General features: G+C 35.5%; 1 protein-coding gene across 4 annotated transcripts in view; it reads left to right on the forward strand.

Annotated features, from left to right (window-relative positions):
• Positions 1–11,768, forward strand: part of LOC106878934 (CKLF-like MARVEL transmembrane domain-containing protein 7) — a 56,827-nt gene that overhangs the window by 44,189 nt on the left and 870 nt on the right. For all 4 annotated transcript variants that reach the window (XM_014928300.2, XM_014928299.2, XM_014928302.2 and 1 more), the window contains exons 2-4: positions 8,006–8,145; positions 10,115–10,288; positions 11,126–11,224. In XM_014928300.2, the coding sequence (XP_014783786.1) occupies positions 8,023–8,145; positions 10,115–10,288; positions 11,126–11,224 (396 nt within the window). In that variant the 5' untranslated portion in view covers positions 8,006–8,022. The remainder of the gene's footprint in view (positions 1–8,005; positions 8,146–10,114; positions 10,289–11,125; positions 11,225–11,768) is intronic.

Raw genomic sequence — 11,768 nt, forward strand, 5'->3', positions numbered from 1 at the left:
CATAACTATTAGGAAAATTGGATATCTTTTAATGAAATTTTGGAGAGGTTCGAAACTGCATTGACCCCAAATTTTGGCATTGCCTGTTTGGTATTCTTCGTTTGTAGCAGTAAAGTTGTCAAGAAAAGCACGTGGTATTATGTCGAAATGGTACAAAGAGGAATATTAAGAAAACGAGAAAAATGGTTTTAATGGCAAAAGTAAAGAATAAGTACACCCGATGGCTAGGGTTAGGGCTTTTGTTATGCCGAAAACTGGTGGTGTACGTATTCTTTACCTTCGCCTTTGTTTGCCACTCAACAACTTAAAGTTATGGAAAATAAATTTACAATGCACTCACAAAATCTATTGTGTACCGACGATCATACAGAGATTATGTACACGACCAGACATTCAATTTACGTTCACAAACGTACTGTATATCGTAGTGTATTTGTCATCAGTGTGTTTCATGATATCAAAAAATTTCAATCGCAGCCAACCATATTGCAATCTGAATTTTGAATATGAACTTTATTTTAATTACACTTTGATTTAATTTTAATTTAAGGAGTACAATAAAAGGGACTAAAATTACACGGCCGGGTAACTCGATAAATTTGGGAGTAAAAAAAATGGTAAGGGAGAACAAAATTTGACTGAAAAGTAGTCAAGCTGTTAAGTCAGGGTACCCATAGACAGTAATGGCAAATGATGTACGTAATATAAATTATGGATACGCAAGATATGCTTGGCGATCAGAGGCGAGCTGAAAAAGAAGAAAGACTTAATACGAAGCAGGTGCGCTGGAGTAAATTAGTTATCAGAACATACGTGAAAGAAACTCTTTCAATATGTGTAAACAGCTTCTGTTACTTCGGTAACCTAATTAACTATAGTGCTGGGTATTCGCAAAGCCTTGTAGCTTGAATAATGAAAGTTTAGGGAGCTGTTAACACTGCTAGCAACAAAGAGATTCTCTCTTTGAGTGAACGTTGGTGACAGGTTTCCATCTGATTAGTGACTGATTCACAGCATTTCTGATAGAAGAGCGTCAAAGGAATGTCTAGCTTCACTTGGTAGTTTGTAATTATCACATAATTTGTATTTTGCTTTCGTCCATATTAAATATTTAAAATTCTCTTCGTCTATGCTATGAACTTATTTCGTAAAGCCCATTATTATGCACACACACACATACATGCATGTGAGTGTATGTTTAGTTAGATATATGTATGTACATTAGTGTTAAATAAAGGAATATGTATGTATAAGGGTGCGTGCAAGTAAATCTCCTTGGTTTGGCCTCATGGTATGAACTGAGTGGCATCGTCAATTGTATGTATGTGTGTATGCACCATACAAACGAATGTGTATGTATGGATAAGGGTGTGTGCGAGTAAATCTTGGTTTAATAGCCTCTCTGAATGACTTGCAAAGCAACTGTGTCATACATGATAGCTGAAATACTGTATCAAAAAGTCGCAACCATGGTACCGAGCCAGTTGCAGGTATATGTCATACGTGAAGTCGTGGCTGTGATGCTGCCGCCTGGGTCACTTGATACAGGAGTTCATGCAGGTTGTATATTCACTGTTGATCCGTGGTGAAGTAATTCCAGAACAGTGGAGTGTTGAAACCTGGGTGAATTGCCTACTGAACTGTGTACACAGAGAGATGACAGCAACGACGTTAAGAACATGATGGTGACAACAAAGGCGGAGGTTGCCGTAATGCTGTTGGATGAAGTTGGTAAGTCTCAACGTAGCTGCTGTGGTGGTGCAGTCACCACTGTCGCTGAAACTGGCTGTTTTTGTGGTCAGTGGCTAGACCTTAAAAGGTCTGGAACCAAAGATGCCGGAAAGAGAAAAAGCTGAGTTTTTTTACAAGAAATAGTAGGCTCAAACAGGGTAGAGACCAGGCTGTCCCACGTGATCTAATTTAGGACCTCCAACTGGTTATACATGGCAAACTAGCACAATCAAGTAAGAGACAAATTGTACCAATACCAACCAATCAGAGTAGTGGACACAACAGGATCCAAACAGTGGCCAAAGGCTAGCTGTTCCCTGCAATATTCAAATACATGTATATATAATAAAGCGAGAGAGGAATTTCACCCGAGTCTCTGCTACATTCTCAATATGCTCGTGCTCTTTTTCACATGTACACTGACACTGCACATCCAGTGGAGAATACCAGTTTCATTCCTCTCTAGTCTTCGTATCTCCTCTGCATTCAGGGCCCATGTCTCACTACCATGTAGCATTGCATTTCATACACATGCAGCATGCAATTTTCATTTTATTCAAAGAGAAAGACCTTTGGTTGCCAACAGAGGTAAAAGCTCCCAAAACTTTTTCCATCCTATTCATATTCTTGAAATAACACTTTCTGTACAACCTCTTCCTCTACTAATTTCTGCTTGGTGGCTCTATAATTTCTGCCTGGTGGCAGAAATTATCTACAACTTCCAGAGAGCTTCTGGAACATTTGAGGAAATCAATTTCTTATGCATCTGTAGTTTTTATGGCTCCTGTACATCTTCCACATATAAACACTACTTTCTCTGTTAACGTTCATTTTATTTCACTGTATGTCCAGAGCTTACGCTGGATACACAGAATAGAATTTCATCCTACTCCCTTCCTACATATTGATGAGAACCATTTACCTGAAATGGGAAGTGTCCTGTCCAGTTTCTTGCTTACTAAAACTTTAGTCTTTGCTAAGTTAACTTTGATTCCAGGTTTTGTTTCCACACCTGAAATTTCTTTTCTTTTCTAATTGTGTGTGTGTATCTGTGTGGGTGCATGCCTGTATGTGTAGTTATATACATGTGTCTGTATGCGTGTATGTCCAAATCCTTGGATCTTACCTTTACACATATATGTGTGTGTGTGTGTTTTTACATATATGTATATATGGATGTATCTGATTGTGTATTAGTATACTCTCATAGGTATAAGAACATCATTTGAATGCCTGTACATCAGTATACATGCCTCAGTGAGTCTAGGTATATGCTTACATGTATGTGGATGTACATCAGTGTGTGTGTGTGTATATATATATATATATATATATATATATATATATATATATATATATATATATATATATATATATATATATATATATATATGAGTAAATGTAATGAGAAGCAAGATAGGCAAGTGATTTTCACTTAATATTAAATACATTTAATAAAAAAATGTACTTATGTATGGATCGAGTCCACTCTACCTATTTAACTCTTGATATTTATTTTCTGTAAGTCAGACTATTTTATATCCATATATGTACATTTTTTCTATTAAATGTATTTAATATTCTGTGTCAATCGACTTGCCTAACTTGCTTCTCATTACATTTACTCATCTACTGGCTCAAGTTCAAATCTCTTGAGCACTTCGAAGTGTATTCTATATAGAGAACACTTGTCTCTAACCTATAAACTAAATATATATATATAAGCAAAATTTAAGTTAGTTAAAATATGTTTGTAATATATTTCAACTGCTAAATGGTAAATTCACTGCAGTTACTGTGGAGAAAATATCTCTCTTATGGTAAAAAGGTGTGAAAACATCCGGTTTGTTCAGCGTCGCCAACTATCAGGAACCCTAGACATCAATGTTTCAAGTTTTTTGACTCATGTCAATAGGATGTACCTAAGAGAGGCAACTTTGAACAAACTTATAAAGCAATTGCTGTATGTAAAATTCAATAAACGTTGTTGACTGATTTGCACTGGTAGATCGCCCGATTGAGGAAAATAATGAAATGTTAGTGCCAAGCAGTGTTTAGGCATAAGCAAAATTTAGGTTAGTTAAAATATGTTTGTGACATATTTCAACTGCTTTATAAGTTTGTTCAGAGTTGCCTCTCTTAGGTACATTCCATTGACAAGAGTCAAAAATCTCAAAACATCAATGTCTGGGATTCCTGACAGATGGCAACACTGAATAAACCAAGTGTTTTCACATCTTTTTACCAGAAGAGAGATATTTTCTCCATGGTAACTGCAGTGAATTTGCCTTTTAGCAGTTGAAATATGTCACAAACATAATTTAACTAACCTAAATTTTCCTTATGCTTAAACACTGCTTGGCGCTAACATTTCAATGTGTGTGTGCGTGTGTGTGTGTGTACCTGTGTGAGTATGTATATGCATATCTATTTTATATATATTTAAAATAAACATGCATATACACACATATATATATGTATGTATGTATGTGTGTATATATATCTGTGTGTCTTTAAATAGATGTATGTATACTTATGTTCTTTGTGTGTATATGTGTGTACTTATATGTATTTCTATAGGTATATATAGATACTTAAGTTGTATGTCCATCCTTTTTGTGAGTGTATTGTATGAATATATTTCTGTTAACATTGCTTTTAGTCCCCCCCCTCTCTCTTATCAACATACACTAGCACACATACATTATTATCTGTATAATATATCCTTACTCTCTCACTCCTCTCTCATTCTCACCTTGACAATTAAGAATGGTGATTCTGACAAAGATCTAAACACTTTTCTATTTCCTCTTTCTCTTTGCATTCTATCTCTTTTCTCTAGTTTCTTTTTCTCTTCCACTTATTGTTTTGGATTCTGTACCTGTATTCCAAGAATATAGCTTTTTAAGTACATTTTTTTACTGATAGTTCTCTTTTTACATCTTTCTTTACATTTTTTCTACTTCTTATAGAAATTCTTCATATACTTAGCTTTATACACACTTTAAAATTATGTTATTCTAATTCTGGGAGGGGGTTCTCGAATTCCTGTTTTTCATTCCCTGCATACATATGTGATCTTTCATTTGTAATACTTTCCTCTGTGTGTGTGAGTGTATGTGTGAGTGTGTGTGTGAGTGTATGTGTGAGTGTGTGTGTGTGTGTGTGTGTGTGTGTCCCCTACCACTGCTTGACAACCAGTGTTGGTGTGTTTATGTCCCCATAACTTAGCAATTTAGCAAAAGAGACTGATAGAATAAGTACCAGGCTTAAAAAGTAACAAAAGTAAAGTACTGGGACCAATTCATTTGACAAATATTCTTCAAGGTGGTGCCCCAGCATGGCCACAGTCTAATGACTGAAACAAGTAAGAGAATAAAAGAATATGTCTAAATGTAAATGTTTGCCCAAATAAAATTGCACTTCATGTTTGAAACTCTGATGAAACTACAGGTTGATACTCAAGCATTCACCTATAAATAAATTGGGATAGTGCTACTTTTGCGTGCAGTCTATCACAGTAGCCTACTTTAGCGTGTGGTCTACCGCAGTATCCTGTCTACGGTGTGAAATTACTTTTAGCGTATAGTCTCCTGTTTCTTACCCTGTAACACTTTAGCATGTGATCTACCTCCACTATAAGAACTTTATATACAGGATGATAAAAACAAATTGAATAATGATTTATTAATAACTTAGACTTAAATCATAATTAATGATACACACTTCATACATGTCTATCAACTAAACAAAGACTTACAAACATTAACTATGTCAACTGCTAATTTATAAGTTTGTCCACTCTATTACACAGTAGTCTTAATTTATTATTTCCCTTTATTAAACACAGGTCTTACTCTATTGTTTTGAGTATGTGTACTTTGTCTGACCATATGTTATTTTTCAGTAGTGCATAGGGTCAGAACCAGTATCTCTGATGTATTATTTCCAATTTTATATTTGCATTTATGTTTTCTTTCAACTCCCAGATGTCTTTAGACAAGAATGTCACATTTCATTTAGATAAGTTCTAGAATGTGTCTATACATGCTGTATCTGTCTTTGAATAGTCCACAAGCAGTGCCAATGTAGTGCTTTTCAGACTGTTTAACTTGTGATACTATTACTTTATAAACTATATTTGTTCATAAATAATTTCAATGCAATGAGCATATCCTTGTTCTGGTACAGTTGAATGAGTTTGCCACTGTTTGTTGTTTTCTTTGACATGTTATTGTTTTGTGAAAAACACTCCCACAAGAATCAAATTACAAACAGTAAGCCCAGATTAAACAAACATCCTTATGATGATTGCCACTTCTTTACAGAAAAAGGCCAGCTCTTCAATTAACAAATCCTGTCATGAAGTCTTATATGACTAGCAAGTCCTGCTCTTGACAAACAAACTCTGCTGCAGACCTTACAAATATTTTAAAGCAGAAAAGTGTCTGGGATTGTAATTAAGTCCTGTCTACAAAGTGCTCATTTCAAGATAGACTGTTCAATTCTTTGAGCTTCAAATGCTTTATATCTATTGTAGATCATTTGTTTCCAAGCTACTCGATCTTGTGTCATCTGCTCCCAGTCATCAATTTTCACATTAAGAGCCTTAAGGTTGCTTTTGACAGCATTTGAATTCCATTTGAATTCTAGTATCCTCCTTAGGCAAGTCTGATGGACTCTTTCTAAAGCTTTGATGTGGCACCGATATGTTGTCCAGGTCTCAGAAGAGTACAGGGGGACCGTTAAAATGCAAGATTCATAGATACTAAGCTTGGTTTTGATGGTGATACCTCTATCAAACCACACACAATTTTCAAGCCATCCAAATGCTTTGCTGGCTTTTTCAATTCTCAGGTTTATTTCAGAATCAAGGGATCCATCTCTAGAGAGAGTGCTGCCAAGGTAGATGAATGAGTTAACCACATCTAATCTTGTACACTGGACAAAGATGTTAGGTTCCACATAGAGTTGGCCTGGTGGTTGAGAGAACATGATCTTTGTTTTCTTTAGACTGATGGTAAATCCAAAAGCAACACAAACTCTAGAGAAGAGATCCAATATAACCTGTATGTCCTCCTCAGTGTGAGCAATGAGAACTACATCATCAGCATAAAGGAGCTCTTGAACAAGGGCCTGGAATGTCTTCGACTGTGCATTAAAGTGTTTGACATTAAAGACCTTACCTGTGGTTCTGAAGCAAATATAGCCGCAGATATCTCAGTCTTGGAATGCGTGCAAGGTAGTTACAGCAAAATATATGGAAAAAAGTGTTGGAGCAGCAATATCACGTTGTTTAACTCCATTATCGATGGAAATTGGTTCCGATAGTGATCCATTGAAGCTAAGACAAGCTTTCATATCACTATGAAGTTGCTTAAACAAGTTGACAAATTGAGGTAGACATCCAAGTTTACCAAGAATGGTCCAGAGAATGGCCCTATTAACAGTGTCGGAGGTTTTTGTTAAATCGACATATACCTGGTAAAGAGCTATGCGATCCTATCTTAACTTGAAGCATCAACATTTACAAACACAACATTATGAAAAAGACTTAACCAAAAAATATATTAAAACAAGCTTCGCCAAAAATATACAAAAATAAAAATTGACAAAAGAACAATCTTAACTAGATTAATAGATAAATCTGGAACAAATAAGCCAATTAAAAATATGGCCTCTCCACCATCATCATCAACAAACACAAGAAACATGAACACCTTGCTACAGAAAAAAAAAAACAATGAAGAGGCAGAAAAATAACAACTACCCAACAAAAACAAAATGCAAACCAATGAACATACACAAATATAAGACTACACTTGCACCAACAAATTTAATACACCACCAAAACTGAGTTGTAACAGTTCTTGCTTGAAAATTACAGTAGCATGAAACTAGAGTTGCAGAATAAACATTTGTGTGTGTGTGTGTGTATGTATGTGTGTGCATGCATGCATGCGTGTGTGGTGTGTGTGCATGTGTGCTTGTGTGCATGCATGTGTGCGTGCATGTGTATACATACATGCATAGATACAGATACCTCTAGGTACATATACAAAGACCTCCTCTTCCGACTCAAACATTATTGAGATTGACGATTGTTGCTACTGACAACCATTGTTTTATCGTTGGGTCTTGAAGCAAGGTTAGTCAAGTTCAGTATGGGTCCTCTTCATCAATTCTGAGATAGAGGTGCTTTTTTTCCCATTATCTTTGAATACTTTCTTGTTATGAAAACCTATTTCTAAGAATGTTGTTTTGCATATTTCAGCTTCATCATCATCAGCAATGTCTTCTGCTGGCTATGGAACCATACCAAAACAGTCTGGAGGGCCCAACCTGAATCTTTCAGGAAGATTAGATTTGTCTTACTTAATGTCCCAGCGTGGAGTTCTGAAAGTGCTACAGATAGTAAGTATCATTCCTTAGTGATCATCACAACTTAAGCTTGTAATACAAAATATCAAACTCTTTCATAACCAACCCAACAAAAGTTAATTTCCTTGATTAACATTTTTCTTATTTCTCTTCAAGAATTCTTAATTTATCTCATTCATATGTATTGCAGAGAACACTGTCCAAAATTACAATTTGTTATTTTTAATATCTGTACATACATTTATTTCATATAGAGACAATATTTTTCTTGATGGGATCTCTGTATTTGGGTGGGGATTTTGAAGTTAACACTTTGTAGTCTTGGTATACCAACAGAAAACCAGAAATTTAGGAATACTAGACATACTGGGGAAGTTAACATCTGGAATAACAATGAAATTAAGATAATAGGTAACATAACCTTGGTGACTTTGTTGGTATTAGGGTGTTTACAATATAAAAATATATTGGCTAAGGTGTAAATAAGGTGAAAGTACTAGTGTATTTCTCTTTATATAAAGGATAAACTTTATGAGACAATATACATATATCTTTTAAAAATATATTGTATATTAGTATTTGGGGAAGAGTGAATTGAGTATCCTCTTTTAATGAAGAAATTTAGTTTATAAGAAAGTTTCAGAGTATATCAAGAGCTGATGTACACAAGATATTACTACATCTTTCCAACAGACTGAATCCACTAGTAAATAATCAAAATGTCCCTTTCAGCTTGTATCACAACAACATGCATAAATATAGGACGGAAATAGCTCTTTAGTTGTTTTACTCTGTGCAACCTTAATTTCTTTTTGGCTCACATTCAGGTGATTTCTAAGTTTTGAGTGTGCATGCAGCATCTATGTTATGTCATTTTTTTTTTACTGAAGTATTGTTCGTAATTTATTTATATATTGTTGTTTCGACCCAAGTCTGCTTCTTGTATTTGATTGCTACTTATTTTATTAATTCTGGAAAGAGGAACACCTTTGATAATAGGTCTATTCTATCAGAACTGACCAAATAGAATATAACTTTGTAAACTTTTTGCACTTACTATTTGCAAATATCGATAATCCTGAGTTACTTTGTTTTTTTCTATTTCACTTTATATTAAAAAATTAGAAAATTTTATGCCTATAGACACAGGTAAGAAGCTTGCGTCCTGACTATACGGTTCTAGATACAGCCCCACTGCATGGCATCTTCGGCAAGTGTCTTCTACTATGGTCTCAGGCCAAGCAAAGCCTTGTGAGTGGATTTGGTAGAAGGAAGCTGAAAGAAGCCCTTTGTATATGTATATGTATGTGTGTATGTGTGTATATATATATATATATATATATATATATATGTATGTATGTATGTATATATTTATGTATGTATGTATATATTTATGTGTGTATGTGTCTGTGTTTGTCACCTCACCATTGCTTGACAACCAATGTCCCCATAACTTAGCAGTTCGGCAAAATGGACCGATAGAATAAGTACTAGGCTTACAAAGTTCTGAGGTTGATTTCTTCAATTAAAACCCTTTAAGGCGGTGCTCCAGTATGGCTGCTGTCAAATGACTAAAACAAGTGAAAGAATAAAAGAATAAAAGTAAATTTATAATATGTCTACTCTGGCCATATTTGAACTCAGAATATAATGAGATGTAGGCTGCTGCAGTTTATTGTCTGACACTGGTGATTCTACCATCCTGCATCTTTGTTGATGATTATAATGGTAATAATAATGCTACCATTGACACCACTGGTGATGATAAAGATATGAGACAATGAAAAAGCCTTTACATATTTACTCAGTCTGCTAGAAATAACAGTTAAACATTTGAAGGTGACTTAACAACTATTTTTGTATAAAGATAGAACAGATATACATCTGAAAATAGTTGGTTACATTACATATTTGCTTGACTAGGATGGCCCTGGGGCTAACAAAAATACTAACATGAAATAAAAAAACAAAACAAAACAAAACTTATCAATGTTTATTTCAGGTCTTCACTCTGATTGCTTTCATCTGTGCGTGTATCAACCCCTGGTGGACACGTTGGGGTGGTGCATGGGTGCAGTTTGTTGCTATTGCTGCATTTGCTTGGAGTCTCCTTTCTTTCTTCTTCCACATCTGCCATGCCTTCAGTAATCAGAATATCCATCGTTTTCATGTAGCAGTGAGTGTGTTTTTGTTTTCTTTATCTCTTTGTTATTTTTTGTTAATATCATTTACTTTGAATATTTCTTATCATGAGCCATCTACATCAGTGGTTCTCAACCATTTTTTTGTCTATGGATCCTTTGATTCCTATTTTACTCAACTGGACCCTCATACCCATTCAATGTTTAAAAAAATCTTATATTTTTATAATTTAATATGATTAAGAATTGTGTAAAAAAATTGTTACAATATTTTGTGTATTTAAAAAATATAGTGAATTTACTGCACATAAATTTTCATCATCATCATCATCGTTTAACGTCTGCTTTCCATGCTAGCATGGGTTGGACGATTTGATTGAGGACTGGTGAAACCAGATGGCTACACCAGGCTCCAATCTGATTTGGCAGAGTTTCTACAGCTGGATGCCCTTCCTAACGCCAACCACTCCGAGAGTGTAGTGGGTGCTTTTACGTGCCACCGGCACAAAGGCCAGTCAGGCGGTACTGGCAACGGTCATGCTTGAAATGGTGTATTTTATGTGTCACCCGCACAAGAGCCAGTCCAGGGGCACTGGCAATGATCTTGCTCGAAAGACCTTACACATGCCACGGGCACAAGTGCCAGAAAGGCGACGCTGGGCACAGGTGCCATCACGATTTCGCTTTTAACAGCAAAAATTTATATGGCATCCAAAGGGTCAAGTCCTGTCACTAATATTTTAATCACACACAAATGGGTGTCCTTTCCACTTCCTCCTAAACTCTGAAACCTTGTTTGTATGTTTGAAAAAAAATCATTAAAGATTATATCTATTCACAATGTTTTCTTTTTGATTTTTATTCTTTTCCAGGAAGCCATACTCTACAGTATATTTACAATATGTTTGTTGTCTGCTGGTATCATTGCTGCAATTAGAGCTTACAGCCGAAGTAGCATAGTAGCAGCCACAGTGAGTTTCACAAATATTTCATGTTCAAAGGAATTTTATTTCATTATTTAGAAAGATTTTGATCTCGGTACTGTAACACATTCTAAGCATTATAGGCACAGGAGTGACTGTGTAGTAAGTAGCTTACTTACCAACCACATGGTTCCGGGTTCAGTCCCACTGTGTGGCACCTTGGGCAAGTGTCTTCTACTATAGCCTCAGGTCGACCAAAGCCCTGTACATGAATTTGGTAGATGGAATCTGAAAGAAGCCTGTCGTGTGAGCCTGGTGTTGCCATCCGGTTTCACCAGTCCTCAGTCAAATCGTCCAACCCATGCTAGCATGGAAAGCGGACGTTAAACGATGATGATGATGATGATGATATATATATAAAAATATATATATATATATATATATTTATATCATCATCATCATCATCGTTTAACGTCCACTTTCCATGCTAGCATGGGTTGGACGTTTTGAATGAGGACTGGTGAACCAGATGGCTACACCAGGCTCCAATCTGATTTGGCAGAGTTTCTACAGCTGGATACCCTTCCTAATG

This window comes from Octopus bimaculoides, chromosome 1 (genome assembly GCF_001194135.2).
Source record: "Octopus bimaculoides isolate UCB-OBI-ISO-001 chromosome 1, ASM119413v2, whole genome shotgun sequence".
NCBI classification, from domain to species: domain Eukaryota; kingdom Metazoa; phylum Mollusca; class Cephalopoda; order Octopoda; family Octopodidae; genus Octopus; species Octopus bimaculoides.